Consider the following 15,598-nt stretch of genomic DNA (forward strand, 5'->3'; position numbering starts at 1 on the left):
ACCAGCACTACTTCACCTAAGAACAACAGTGACAGTGAATCTCTCAGTAGAGGCTTCACTCTCCTTCTTATGAACGCCAGACTCTGTGACCTAAAAACTAGGCTCTATCAAGAAGCTTAATTTAGACATTGCTTCAAGTTGTCCTATTTAAACCATCTCATCATTACTGATTAAATGGCTTGCACACATGTGTATTCACGAGCGCACACACTCATACACACACACACACAAAGCACATAGAGAACAAGCAGCCTATGCCAAGAGTGAATCAAACCAATACTGGACCTGTTTAAGAAGATGTGCATTGTCCTGGTGGCGCCCCATGGTACTAGCTGAGTGCCTCCTCTGCATCATTAATGTTCAGCTTGAAGAGAGCCACTCACTCGTGATGTTTGCAACAAGATTCCTGGAGAAGTCAACAGCTTTATGCTGTCCTCACTTCCTTAAACCTTAATTCAAATGTCACAGTAAGTGACACATAAGAGTCTCAATCCAAAGCAACTGACATTTCAACAATGTAGCCCACAAACACTTCCTCGCACTTCCTCGTCTCCTTTCTGCTGCTGCTGCTTCATGAGCCCCCCGCCCCCCACTCGCCTCATCATCTCACCCGCCCCTGCTTCCACACATCTACCAATTGAAAACTGGTTCACTGGTGGTTCAGGGACGACAAAACCTGCGGCACATAGAAATCAGTTATATTGAAAATACCTGGTTGCTAGGAAACATTGGGGCAAAGATCAAAGTGATTCATCTGTGGACCATAAAATAGTTGTTCGGGGTTCAGTTGGCCACAGTTATACTACGCCTTCTACTTGTCAAGGGTTTCCTGTGATAGCAGGTGATGCATGACAACCAAACAGTGGGTAACGTGTGTTATCAGAAAAGCACTCTCAGCATCAGGAAACTGAGGTACATATTGATTCATTAAAAGTCTGTTAACATGGTTGGTGTTGGCTAAAGCTGGAATTACATGTCAACTGTGGAAAAGAACAGATGATTTAGCTACAATATAAAAAAATGTAAATAAATTACCACAGTTGGAGAGAGCCACACTTTCTGAAAAGACCATATTGACTTTAAAATATGGGAATCTTAAAAAGTTAGAGGCCCCTTTCCAAGGATGACACTTCTTAGCATTCATTAGATTTTACTTTGTAGTTTACTATGTATTATTGTAGGATCTTTACCTTACAATATAAAGCACCTTTAGGCAACTGTTATTGTGATTTAGTGGTATATAAACATGAAATTGTACATTGTTCTGTCAAAATTCTTCCTACAGGAATGTTTGAGAGCTAAGTTAATGTGATATAATACCAATATGCTACAGTACTGTGCAAAAGTCCTGAGCCACCACTCTTTTCTTTTGCTAGGAAAATGGGAAATTGGTGCAATGATTTATTGAAACTTGTAAACATACTAGCATAAAAACTAGCTTTTATTTCATTAGTTTCGTTACCTGGCTGAGATCATTTCCCAATCAAAACCTGAAATATTAATTATTAAGACACTAATAACAACAGTGCAAATGTGCCCCACTAATATATCACTTGAGAGACAGAAGTGAGTCAAACATGAATAGGAATGTGCTGAAATGTCTTGGGTGTATTAAAACAGATTAGGTAAGACTGGACAGCTTGCACAGTCAGCCGAGCAGGAACAAAAAGAGTTTAATGTTATGAAAATAAAGATCTGCTTTGAAGCTATTTTGATATTCAGCAAATCTTCAGATTAGAAGAGGAAATTATGCCAAAGACACACATCCTTTTTTGCCCTTTCCCTCTGGGCTGCATTGACCCAGAATCCGTCCAGAGCTGTCTTGTGGTCCCAATCTGGATGGCACATAATCTGCAGATAAAAGCTAACGAACAGAAGCTGCTCTCAAAGATCATTCTACTTAAACTATAGAGTGTTATTGGGCACATAACATCATCTCTCTTGTTCTACGGTCCCTCCTTTGCTTACCACTCCTCTCTTCCTTTTTCCCATCTAAAAATAAACAAGAGCAGGCACAGCTGATAAACAAAAAGAAAAGGACACGTGCACCCTTAATGCTGGAGGGCTGATCTACATTTGCTTCTCTTCAGCTCTCTCCCATCACCATCCTGTATCTGTACCCTCTATGAAGTTATTTTTTTAAGACTTCCTTCAATAAGGTAAAAAGAGTAATTCAGGTAAACACCCTGATAACAATTTTTGAAGAGGTTATTGCTTAAAACGACGGCGTCTTTAACAGAGCATGGCTGCCTACTCATCATTCTAGACATTGTGCTGATTCAAAAGATGACCAGTAGGGGGATTTCTCAAAATGTACAGGTAGTTTGAAATTACATTAGAGAACTAGTGGCCCCAGATGGAAGCAAGAGGTAACTGTTTGGCACTTCAACAAAGAACAGAAACTGTCCATTGTGAGTATTGCAATGCAAGTCTAAGTATACTTCTCTGACCTACATTTCACGATGCTGAAAGCTGGTAAAGAATTTTTGAACGTTTAGATTTAACATCAAGAATTAAGCACAAGAATTCTGTGTGATTCTCTAAATAGTTTAACTTAAGTTGCAACCACTGAAATTTTAATTTCATGTAATGGTAGAAAAATACATGCACATAGAAACCAGGACAAAACAAGCCAATGATAAATGTAAAAAGAAGCAACAGCTTGCACACTCTGGGGCAGAGCTATCATCAGTTTTTGTGTATGAACAGCTGTTCAGGACAGTAGTAGTATTAGCAGTACAGATGGATGCATGCGTTTGAGAAAGGACAATGTAGAATTGAAAATAATTTATAATACATCTGAATAAAGTTCTTTAGAATGATGTAAAGGTTGTACCTCTGTGTTCTAGGTATGTCTTTATTTATAATAGTCATATCATTCAAACTAGTGACACTGTGTATACCAGTGATACTCCCTCTAAAATTAAAGGGGTTGTTTTTAAAGTTTTTTTTTTAATAGGAAAAAAAGAATGCTGTACTCATAAATATATTTTGATTAGTGTGTAATTATGTCTTCCCACAAAATGTGATCTCATAAACTAATGAATTCATTAAAAATACATAAGAGTGAGCGCTGGTTTGTGGAACATGCCATGTTGTATTTTACCTATGCCCCTAGAGACAAGGTGCATACACAGTACGCTTTATAAATTACTTTTTATTTAAAGATCACAAAGAATCCTTTCAAATTATATATGACCAGTTAACATTTATTAAATGTACATTTTCTACAATATGATAGACAAAACAGAGAAAACCCACACAAACATATGACTCCTTGTGAGCAAGTGCTTTGGTGACAGTGGGAAGGAAAAACTCCTTTTTAACAGAAAGAAACCTCTGGCAGAACAAGACTCAGGGAGGGGAGGCCAACTGCCTCGACATTGTGCCAACTAATGTTAGGCTCTCCTAAAAATCTCAGTTTCCCTCTGAAAACTGTAACAGTGGCAAAAACAGCAGCGCTTACCAGCAGAAAAGTTCAAGATGAACATTAACAGTAAATGAGTAAATAAAAGCAAATCATTAACAAAGCTCATTACTCTTACGGGAAGCCTGTGCTATATCATGCCGTCAATGATAATAACAGTATAAATTTTCCATGACATGTAAGCGCCATATAACAATATCAATGCCACTGCGTTTACATTCGCTAGCGCGCACGTCAACCACGCAAGCCCGGACATGTCTGAGAGCGAAAGTAACTCGTTGGCCTTCGATTCTGATTTAGTACCAAAAAAGGGAACTACAAGAGTTCAGGCCTCCAACAAAGCACATTGCCTTACAAAATATACAAGAATACTGTTCCTGCATAACCACATAGGTTCAACACTTTAGGCAAAAATACACCACTGACTATAACTAGGCTATGAAGGATATGCTAGTAGTGATTTGCAACCCAGCACATGGCTGTAGCACTCACTACCTGTTTTCCATATGAGGAGAAGAGCAAAGAGTGGATGGAACTCATTGATCTGGGTCAATGGTGGTAACCACTTAAGGAAATGGTTCAAAAGCTTGACCCAAGTTACAACACAACAGGTAAAAAAATACATATTTTTCAATTACATATTGATCTAAAGTTTTAAACAGTTATTCGGTCTGTTTACTTAATATTTCCATTAAAACTGCTACCTAGGCTACTTCTGGACTTATGCTGTATTACTGTATATATTGTGTCCCTACTATTACACTACAAATCTGCTGATGCTGCTGGTACCTCATGGCACTAGAGGTCCGCCATCAATAACATAGCTTACTGGAAAAGAAGTATGGAAAATGCCCCTAATGTTGTGTGGACTAATGAATGCTGCTGCCTGAAAGCTGCATCCACTTCTAAAATGTTCAATATTTTTTTCTCTGTCATCATACATATAGACATAGACATAAACGTTATTAACCCCACACTGGGGAAAAGTCATAAGACAATGTGAATTAGAGCTATAAAAAAAATTAAAAATTAAAAAAACAAATAAACAAAAAATTAGTGTACAAATAAAAAAGCCAAAAACTTTAATAATAGTAATTTACACCATTTACAATTTATGTTTTACAATTTGACATCATATCATTACATATTCAGGGCTATACCATACATCCCCAGGTTACGCAACATTTTTAATATTGTGCATCATGTTTCTTGTGCAACATTAGGACAATTTAATTATTATTAACAATAACTGTTAACTGATAACTGGTCCCAGGCCTAGTATGCATGCTTGTGTGTGTCTGTGAGTGTACGTCTGTTTGTACGCTGATTTCATCAGATGTGATGTCCTGACAGTACAACCGTCATCCACTGGAGATGACTTTGCATCTTGAATGGCAGATGAGATAATCTGCCTAATACAGTGGATTTGTTTAATGTGAGTCCCTGAGGATGGGAAGGCGGTTATGTCACAAAATGAAAAAGCAGGAAAGCTGAACTACATGTAACTCTTTATACATATATACACTGCATATATAGCTATTTAAATGCATTACATTCTTTTCTTTATTAGTGAAAATGTTTGTTTTAGAGATAAGGCATTAAAATAGAGCTGCATTATAGCAAAAATCAAAGAAATCCAAAGCATTTCAGCATCCATATTTACCGCAGGCCATTAAACCTCCCTCAGTGGTCGGCTGTCCCTTGACAGCCTCCAATTACAGCTCAAATACACTTCTGCTGTCAAGTCTATAAGAGGCCAGGAAAATCACAGTGGTCTAATGTACTCCTGAGCCTCATAAACTTTGACAGCTCCGTTATTCAGTCTTAATTAGACTTTTAGTTATTTCACTGACACAAACTGTGCAACAGAAAAGTCAACATAATATGTACGAAGGGATGGTGCATCTACAAACACACACACACACACACACACACACACTCACCAGTCTAATTTTGGTGGGTCACCTGGCACATGCATCATCACAGTGTGGTCTGCAGGGGGAGCTCTTTTTTCTGACTTACTACTATCAGCATAATGTTTGCTCTGATGTCTAATGCTGTTTGCAGGAGTAATTTTTTTGCTTCTCTTGAGCTGTATCAAAGATACATTTCTGTTGCTTTGTGACAGACAGTAAAGGTGTTCTATTCTTTTCTATTTCAGTCTATTTTAGGTTTTCTGATATATGCAGAACATAAAATTGATTCCATATTTTTTTAAGTCGGTGATTTTCTAAGAAGATGCAAAGAAGATTTTTAAAAAGGATGTCTACAGTTTGGGCCATTTTCAACATTTTGATATTTTAATAACAATAACATAGATATAATAACATAATTTTAGTGGTGTAACTTTAAAGAATGTAAAAAACAAACATTAATACACAGAGAAGGAAAGAAGCAGACCAGGTCCCATCCCAGCATGATTGGAAAAGACAATAGGATCACACACTTGTCCGCGGTTGACTTCAGGACCACAGATATCAAACCTCACTGCACATAAAGCTGGGCCACATTTAAAAAGCACTTCTATAGAACACTAGTCTTTGACACCATCAAACTGATAAATACTCAGCTACATAAATGTTCTATAACTGCATGAATCTCTGAAAACACAACAGATTTGGACGGCAGCTTCCACTGACAATTTGCTGTGAATTTTGTACTAAACAAGGTAGGAAAGAAATTTTAAAAACTGCAATGTTTGTTCAAGCCAAAAGGAAAAAAAGACTGGACTATAGACGATAATTGGAATCTTTATATGTTGCATATTATAGTATCTGATCTTTATCTACGGCCTGTCTACGGCAGGTAGCTCAGTCTTGGTCTCATCTGTCATCACAGCAAAGACACAGTCACAGTCTGTTATTATCTGTTTGGTATAGTTTGATACCTTTAGTCTCCCTTTGCTTGTATAGAATTTACTTTAAAAAACATAAAACTCTGCTGTGGAAAACCAGAACAGAACAGCTGTTGGTCAAACATTAAAACTTTGCCTAAAACTTAAATTAGACTAGATATTGTACTTTGATATTTATATTATTATAGGTTTTGTTCATCTTAACTGCTCCTGAAGTTTTGTTCTGTATTATCGATCCAATTATTATGACAAGACAAACTACGTTCACATGATGACCTACTTCTTATTGAAAAAAAATGTCTAAAAGCTAAAAATAACAACAGCAGTCCCACAGGGTTGAAAAAAACTCTCTTGTTTTGCATAAAAGATAGTTTAGTCAACCACAGGAAAAACATGGAAATGACATCTGTGCTTTTTCTGGTAGTCACGTTGGCAGTGTGAAACCAGTTAGGTTAGTTTACAAGAGTTAAAAAATCTTATCTAAAACACTAAGCAGCAGTCTGTGTGAGCCTGTGCATGTTATGTCACGCAATGACAAATGACAATTAAGGGCTATAGGAGCATGGATTTCATCTTGCCCACCTACACACTTGCACACTTGCAGAGACACATGCACAAACGGGTTAACGCGTGCACTGACAAACACATTAACACACATGCCCAGTGTCACGACTCAAACGCTCCACTCCTCAGCAACCCAGCAAGCCAGCCCAAAACCCCTACTGACCAGCAACTGTTCTTACTAGAGCCCAGCTGAGACAGAAAAAGAGAGGAGGGAAATGCATTACACATAGCCAACATGAAGAGAGAGATGGAGAAAGTGGGAATTAAAGGACAGAAATAATTCCTATTTCATTTTATCTCAGTAAGCTTCTGAGATAACTGATGTGAAAACTATATATATATATATATATATATTTATACATAGGACATATTAGGGTGACCATATTTTAATTTCCAAAAAAGAGGACACTTGTGCCAGTCCTGAAGAACTTTAATAATACTGTTCACCTAAAGAAAACGTTAACTTATTTAAATGATGCCTTCTCTGTGCGGTTAATGAATGGTAAGATGGAAAAGGTCATTTAGGATTTTACAAGTCAACAAGTGGAAAAAAAGGAGGACGGTTTGTCACCCTAGGATATAGATAGATAGATAGATAGATAGATAGATGAGTATACAAATTCACTAAAACAATTATTCTTAGAAATGTACATGTGATCAACTCTGTTTGCGAAGTACTAGCGAGCAATCTTTTCAAGTTTGCAGTTGTAATATGGTGCACTGGTTACCAACTTTCTATTGTTGTGCTTATATTAGCTCTGAACTCAACTCAAGAGTAAGTTGAGAGATATTTTTGTTATTTTCTCATATACTTAGATAAGTCAAGTCAAGTCATCTTTATTTATATAGCACATTTAAAAGACATCAAGTGTCGGCCAAAGTGCTGAACAGAGGGATAATATAATGAAAGAATTAAAGTAGAAAGAAAACATTTTAAAAAAGAATTGTAAGACAAGTAAGAGTATATAGCATATAATGTACATGCAAATATGCACATACATATACAAAATTGTACACATTCACGCACAAACACACAACATCCAATAAGATAAGAGACCAAATAGATAGAATACAAAGGATATCAAGGAGATCCGAAAGCCTTGGAAAATAGGTAGGTCTTGAGATTCGATTTAAAAACTTCCAAGGATGAAGAGGATTTTATGAAGGGGGGAAGACTATTCCAGAGTCTCGGGGCGGCAATGGAGAAAGCCCTGTCACCTCTAGATTTGAGCTGGGAGCGTGGAACTGATAGAACCATCTGACTGGAGGAGCGCAGAGATCGAGTGGGTAAGTGCAGGCTAAGAAGATCTGAAATGTAACCTGGAGCCAAACCATGGAGAGCTTTAAAAACAAATAGTAAAACCTTAAAATCGATTCTATGTTTAACTGGTAGCCAATGTAGAGATGCGAGTACCGGGGTAATATTCTCTCTCTTTCTAGTACCCGTCAAGAGCCTTGCGGCTGCATTTTGAACAAGTTGCAGGCGGGTCAGGCTTGAGTGACAAATACCTAAGTAGAGAGAGTTACAATAGTCAATACGTGACGATATGAAAGCATGGATAACAGTTTCCAGGTCTTTAGATGACAGGATATTTTTGAGTTTAGAAATGCTCCTGAGTTGGAAAAAACTGCCACGAACAACTGAATTTATTTGCTTGTCCAGCTTGAGAGAGGAATCAAAAATGAAACCAAGATTTTTTACATGGGGATGTACATTAGCTGATAATGGGCCCAAATTGTTTCTTATGAGACTAATAGAGTCCTGCTTACCAAAGATTATAATGTCGGTTTTGTCATGATTTAGTCATGATTAGCCTTGTGGCTTAGAAATGAAGCAATTGGTTACACAGGTATGCTTGTGTCTTGTACCTATATATTACTGAAGACAAACTTTCAATGTAATTGATGCTTTTCTTTCCAATAATAAATGAAACTGCACTATAGCAAAGTTTCTTAAGAACAGCTGCTGCAGTTTGAGCATATACTGTAAAATATGACCATAATCCAGCAGAATGATTAGTTATGATATGCTTTTCTGTTTTCAAAAAACAATAATTTCTTAACATGAGGTCTGATTTCTTTGTAAGTTTGGATTGTATTAGATTGATACATTAGAATTAGATTGATACATTTAGTATATCATTTAGTATATTTATGGGACTGGGAAAATCAGTGGTCAAAGGTTTTGTACCTGTGAGCATTTCACAAGCACGTGACTCTGCACCTCGCCTGCCTTAGACTGGAAACATTTTTAAATTAAACAGGTAGGTGTGCAGGTGATCAAAAACAAATCTGTGTAAAACATAAAACCTTGGTTTGTAAAGATGACACTGTCAGCCTAAATATCTACATAACAGAGCTGAGTAAGAAAATAAATATTACTTATGTAGAGATTGCATGGTAAGATTTATATTTATCCTTGGTGTAGTAAAAAAATCATTGCAGAATACCATTTTAAAAGTCCCTAATTCCCTGTTGTAGGACTTCAGTTTTGCTTCTGATACTGGCCTCTCATTAAGGTAAGTTCTCTGTCATATTGTTGCTCAGTATCATAATTTTGTTATATTTCACAACATGCAGTGAAAGCATTCTACATTTTCTATAAAAACTGGTTCATTTTGACCCTGAGAATTCCAGTTTACCCCCCGAACACAGCTAGCTTGCCAGATGGAACTGGCAAAGCTGCATGTGCATGCATGGTTTGCATGTGTGTGTTTATGACAGTGTGTGTGAGTGAGGGAGAGAGATGGGGCTCCTGGGCTGGATAACGATGACTCATCCATCCACCCACCCACCCACACCGCACACACACACACACACACACACACACGTGAATTCAGACATGCACTCGTTACCGTCATCACTCAAAACCCTGTTAGCGGTGCTCACTGATGCTAATTGTTCCCAATCAGCACATCAGGGGTCCTGTCAATGCACTGTGAAACCAGACCACGCCAATGATTGCTTATTGATCTTATTACAGGCTGACGTCACTCTGTCAAGCAAGTGTTTGTGTGTCAGCAAGCAGATGTTTGATGGACTTAGTATGGAGCACAACTCTGAAGATGTTAAAAAAAAGATTAAACTGGTTAAAAGGAATTTGTCAAAACGCTTTAAACTTGTTTTAATAAATTTGAAAAAGCAACACTAAGAGTGGAGACCAGCTTGGTATAGCTATACTTATTAACAGAAAATTATGATGCCGATCCGCCCAATGGATGTTGCAAAAAAGGTAGTGGCATGGGGAAAATTGTCAGGCAGTAACCCATAGTAATATTTAACACTTGTGTAACTTTAAATTTGAGTAGTGAGATTGCAGTATTGAAGTTGGCGGGCTTTAACAAATAGAACTCACAGAAAACAAAAAACACTTGTTTACTTCTACTTTCCCTCACTGGTTAGTTGCTGGTTGGGTTTAAGTCCCACAATACACCCAAAACCCAGAAATGAGCTAAAATGCAACACTTTATGAATGAGTTCAGCCTAATTACTAATAGGGACGATTTCAAAGGACAACTTGTGGATATTGTTAAGATGATTTGTTTTTATGAGGATCACTGGTTTTAGCCCTTTGATGTACTGGTAAGCAGTCCAGGGTATGCCTCCACTCTCTCCTAATTTGACCACTGAGATAGATTTTTCGTCCATGTTGACCAGATAACATCCCACAGTTACTGCAGATTTTTCGGCCGCTCCATGTTTATTTTCCCTTATACCACATTTCAAAGGTGCTCTATTGGATTGGGATCTGGTGACTGTGGAAGTGAATACAGTGACCTCATTGTCATGTTCAAGAAACTGAGATGATTTGAGATAATGTGTTATCCTGCTGGAAACAGCCAACGGAAGATTAGTACACTGTGGTGGAATGGACAACAATACTCAGGCAGGCTGTGACATTTCAGCTCATTTGGTGTTAAGGGGCCCAAAGTGTGCCAAAAAAATATCTCCCACACTCTTACACCCCAAACAAATTGAACCGCTGATCTAAGGCAAGATGGAGCCATGTTTTTTTTTTTTTTGCTGTTTATGCCAAATTCTGACCCATAATTTTCTGTGAACTATACCGCAGCCAAAAGTATTAGTTCTATTTATCAGTTCATCCTTGTCTATCCTGTTGTCCCCTGTGCATGGATTGTGCTGATCACAGCCACTAATATAGCCGAAGGGTAGTCTGTGAGTGCTTCTGTGTTTCACAGTAGAGTTGCATGACTAAGCCTTTGCATGTACTGTCAAGTAAATGCATGTATGCATCTGTCAGCAAGTTCAGATTTGTATTGCTCGTATTTCCAGTCCCCTTTGCATCTTTGACACATGAACTTGTGTTGTGGTTTTGCAGTTTTCCAGTTCTAAAAGGTTTTTGCCTTTGCCATCAGAACGTTATGACAGTGTGACTACCTGACTGAAAATGACAATGAATCAATATTTTTGCACAGATTTGGCCTTTTAATCTAAACTTTTGATCAGCTGTAAAACAGCCTTGTGGTAAGGACCTGACACACTGTAGGTTAGTTTTTATTTTTGTTTAAGCAACTGTATTTTGACGTTCCGGCATCAGTCGCACAGGAACAGCTGCTTCCTCCTCCTCCTCTCTGTCCCCGCCGTCACTATTTAAACATACAGAGAAGAAGAAGATGATCACCTTGAGCAGTCACACCTGCCCTCTCTGCCACACCTGGGCACCGCCTTGAGAGCTCACTGTAGCATCCCTCCGCTGCAGCAGGCCAGAGACCACACCCCTGCCACAAGCCTGTTTCAGTTTAAGTGTTGTTTTCAAGAAACTGCATGCTCAAAAAATGCTTTGTCTCACTCCTATTTCTTCTTGTTGCAACCTTAATCCAACCATGCAAAATATGCTTTTTTGCCATTTTTCAGGTGGTCCTAAAACTTTTGATCGGGACTGTACAACACATGTATTGAGGAGCTATGTTTGCACTGAAACTTAGCAACTGTATTGCATAGGCTCAGGAGATGGAGCAGGGCGTGTATTAATCGGAAGGTTGGTGGTTTGATCCCTGTGTCCTTAACCTTGCATGTTGAAGTATCCTTAGGCAACTTAACCCAGAGCTACTCCCAATTTATCAATCAGAGTATGAGTGTGTAAATGTAAGGTTAAAAGTGCTCAGGTATAGAAAAACATATGAATGTGTGAACGCGGGTGTGAAGAGAAATAATATAAGATGGATGATAAATTAATGTATAAAGAAGTCAATAACAGTCGTCCTGTGCATTCATGTAACTGCACAGTCTACTGTCGTCTTTACTTCACTGAGAATGCTGCATCACGCACAAATAAGCCGCCATGCATGCAAAAATACTCCTCCACAATAACATACAAACCATTTCATCCTAGTCTTCCTCCTCCTTCCCTACTTCCCTCCAAGGCTCCATGGCTAAGTGAAGTGCTTTTCCCCTGTGTTGTTGTACCCATGTTAGGCTACTGACGCCAGCTTGTCATTCTCTCCTCCTATTACTGTGAGAGGTGAGTGCGTCACAGCTCGCGCAACCCACTTCTCTCTGTCAGCTTTCTGCTCTTGCTGATAGACACTGACATTGTCGGGCGTGAGCATTTCAGGCTGGGTCCCATGGGAATAACATGAGCATTCAGACACTGGTCTTCCATTTGACGCTGCATGCATAATGACTTACATCCCGTTTTGCATTTGTTCTTTGGGAAGTTTTGTTCTTTAATGGTACTTTTTAAAGACGACAACCAGAGAAAGTTCATGCAATCAGAACTCAGTAACTGAATTGCTTCTTGAATGAGACTGGTGAGAAAGTAGTAGAGAAGGAAAAAGTGGGTGAAGAATAAAGGGAGAGGAAGCAAGAGACATGTATTAGGGGAAAAAAAGCTGAAAGAACAAAAAATAAAATACATGAACATTAAAACGAGATTAATCATACAGAAACCAAACAGGCCAGAAATGTACTCCATGTATGTGTGTTTGTCTGACTGAGCAATCAAATCAGGGAGAAACAGCAAAGCAGACAGTGTGTGTCTGTATATGTAGTGCTGTCCTGTGTACACATCACAGCCCAAGCCCAACCCCTTCATCTGCTCTTCAGATGAGAACCAAGGGCTCACTTTGTGATGGTTTACCACATCTCTCTGTATCCAGGTATTTATGAATATTTAAACCTGACCTGAAACCTAACTGATAAAACATAGGAATGTACAATCTGGTCAATCCAATCTGTGTTTGGTAGCATCCCAATCCACCATCTGCACAGCTCCACCCATAGATTAAATTGAATTCATGATGTGAAGCAATCCCATGATTAGCTGGGCATATAGTTATCTGGATAAAACACCTGTCACATCAGCTCAGGGCTAAAAGCTGTCTTCACAAGTCTCTGTGCCCAGTTTTTGCTCTAATTTGAATCTGAAAGATATGATTGGAAGCGGCGATTTGTATCTCAGAAACTTGTTTTTCCACTCACCACTATTCTTTAGTGTACACATGTCAAAATCACTTTTTAATAGTTCAAGTGTAACTGAAATGCTTGGATAGTGCTTTTATCTGCAAGTATTTTATTTTTTATTTTATTTATTTTAGATTTCCCTTAGAGCAGAGCACTGTTCAACAAGATCTTGTGCAAATTACAGGTTTACTCCAACAACAGCCTGTAGCAGGTAGAAGGCTGGTTTAAGTTGATCATATCATATCAAATTTAGTTGTATAGCACATTTAAAGACCAAAGTACACCAAAGTGCTTTCCAGTAAAACCATGATACAGATGAAATCACAATATAAAATATAAATGAGAGATATAAAATATTACATAATATAAATGCAGAGCCAGATGAAAATCACACTAATTAGCCTCGAATGCCACGTTAAACAAGTATGTTTTTAGATGTGATTTAAAAGATTGAATAGAATCAAATGTCTAGAGGAAGATTATTCCATAATTTGGGTGTGGCAATGGCAAAGGGACGGTCTCCTCTGGTCTTCAGCCGAGACCTAAGTTGCACTAAGAGCAGTTGACCCGATGATCTTAGTGCTCTCTTAGGGCTATACAGACAGAGGAGATCAGCTAAGTAATCAGGTGCCGTATTATTTAGGATTTTATAAGAAAACAATAAGATTTTAAAATGTTTGAGGGCAGAATCAGGACTTATATCATCAGCTCCTATTGGAAAGAAAGCCTCACTGGACAAGATACTGGCCATCACAACAGCAAACTACACTACATACAGGGTAGCGTGCAAGCTGCAACTAAACTTTAAGAATAAAAAACAAAGAGTGCCTTTTGATGACAAGTTCTTTACCGTTACTCTGAAGAGGGTAGCTTATGTCAGAGATAAAAACACAAAATATAAGATCGTCAGATTGCCGACTGCCTGTATCTGAAGGCACACACAACACACAAAAATGTAGATATTGTATAAGATTGGCTGGCTCTGATATGTTGCATGAAACTGCATTTCTAAACAGTGATTTTAGCATGTAGTTTGATGTATGACACATCAACACAGAGAGTCTGATATATAGCCCAAATCTGCTATGGATTCTGTGTCTCCAGCTCCCCTTTAAAAATCGTGACTGGCACCCTGTTCTGCCAGTGTATAGTCACTGTACCCAACCTCTTGTGATACTGAAGAGGCATGCTACTGAACAAGGGCCAAAAATAGCCAGAACCCTTTAGCATCTAAAGACACAGCTCATCCAAAACCTGGCACTTAACCACCGGTGAGCTCCTAACTCCTCTGGTAGAAATATGTCTAAAGCTTTCCCTGAGAATTCAAACTTTAACTACTCCACAGAAGACATGGTGGTATGGATCAGGAGTTCCACAAAGAGCAATGCTTGAATATCATGTTCATCGTGGCCAAAGAGCTCCAAGTATGGAATTCCTCCTAATCACCTATCAACATATTTCTTCAACGTTGCCCACATGAGTGTTGAAGTACCCCAATGGTAAAATCTCTACTAGTCCTTAGACAATTTCCTTTCCAGGATCTCAGCTAAATTCTCCAAGAACTCCAAATACACTTAACTGCTGTTCATAGGCACACCAACACTTAGAGCCTCCTCTCATTTCCCCTTTATGTTCTCAGGGGAAAACGCCAACTCAGCAGAATTCAGTGAGGGATTTTTGAGAATTCCCAGAGCGGCCTATTGCTATAAGCAACTACTATATGGAAAAGGATGTTCCAAGGCATCTCTAAAATTTCGATTCCAGAACCAAGCGTGTATGTGGAGGCAACCTCGATATATATTAATTTAACTTGAGTTTGTTTATATATACCCAGATTGGGTATATGGTTAACATACCATATACCCAATCTGTGACGCCCTGCGTTGGCAGATCATCTTCTGCTGCCAATTCTGTACAGATTTAAAACAGAAAACAACAACAGAGAGCAAGAGGTCAGAGTCGAACCAGACCACACAGCTCTAGATCTACAACGTGTCTGGCTTCAGTTTTGATACACGGGGATGATTGTGAACTCTCAGAAGGCCAGAATCTGAGGTAAGACACAAGCAAAACCTCACACATGCGCACACACATACACATACAGACACACATAAGCAATGTCTTACATAACACAGTGAGTGATGGCAGCTGAGGACACAATAATACTGCCTTTGGCATTTGTCCTATGAAAGTTGGACACAGAGGAAATCGGGTGAGTGGGAGAGAAAACAGAGGGACAGATAAAAAAAAAAAGCCAATTGAAAGTGAAAGAAAGAGAGAAGATGGGGCAGAAAAGGGGTGAACGAAGACAAGATTTAAAAAAAAAAAAA

At 38.5% G+C, this 15,598-nt stretch overlaps 1 protein-coding gene across 2 annotated transcripts in view; it reads right to left on the minus strand.

The window, feature by feature from the left end:
- pde3a (phosphodiesterase 3A, cGMP-inhibited) overlaps positions 1–15,598 on the minus strand; it is a 60,110-nt gene that overhangs the window by 29,428 nt on the left and 15,084 nt on the right. Inside the window, exon 1 of one of the 2 annotated variants that reach the window (XM_013269367.3) lies at positions 286–675. The exons of the other annotated variant lie outside the window; for it this stretch is intronic. Coding sequence (XP_013124821.1) covers positions 286–354 — 69 coding nt within the window. The 5' untranslated portion in view covers positions 355–675. Of the gene's footprint in view, positions 1–285; positions 676–15,598 lie in introns of those variants that run through there. 2 annotated transcript variants of the gene reach the window in all.

This window comes from Oreochromis niloticus, linkage group LG14, assembly GCF_001858045.2.
Source record: "Oreochromis niloticus isolate F11D_XX linkage group LG14, O_niloticus_UMD_NMBU, whole genome shotgun sequence".
NCBI lineage: Eukaryota > Metazoa > Chordata > Actinopteri > Cichliformes > Cichlidae > Oreochromis > Oreochromis niloticus.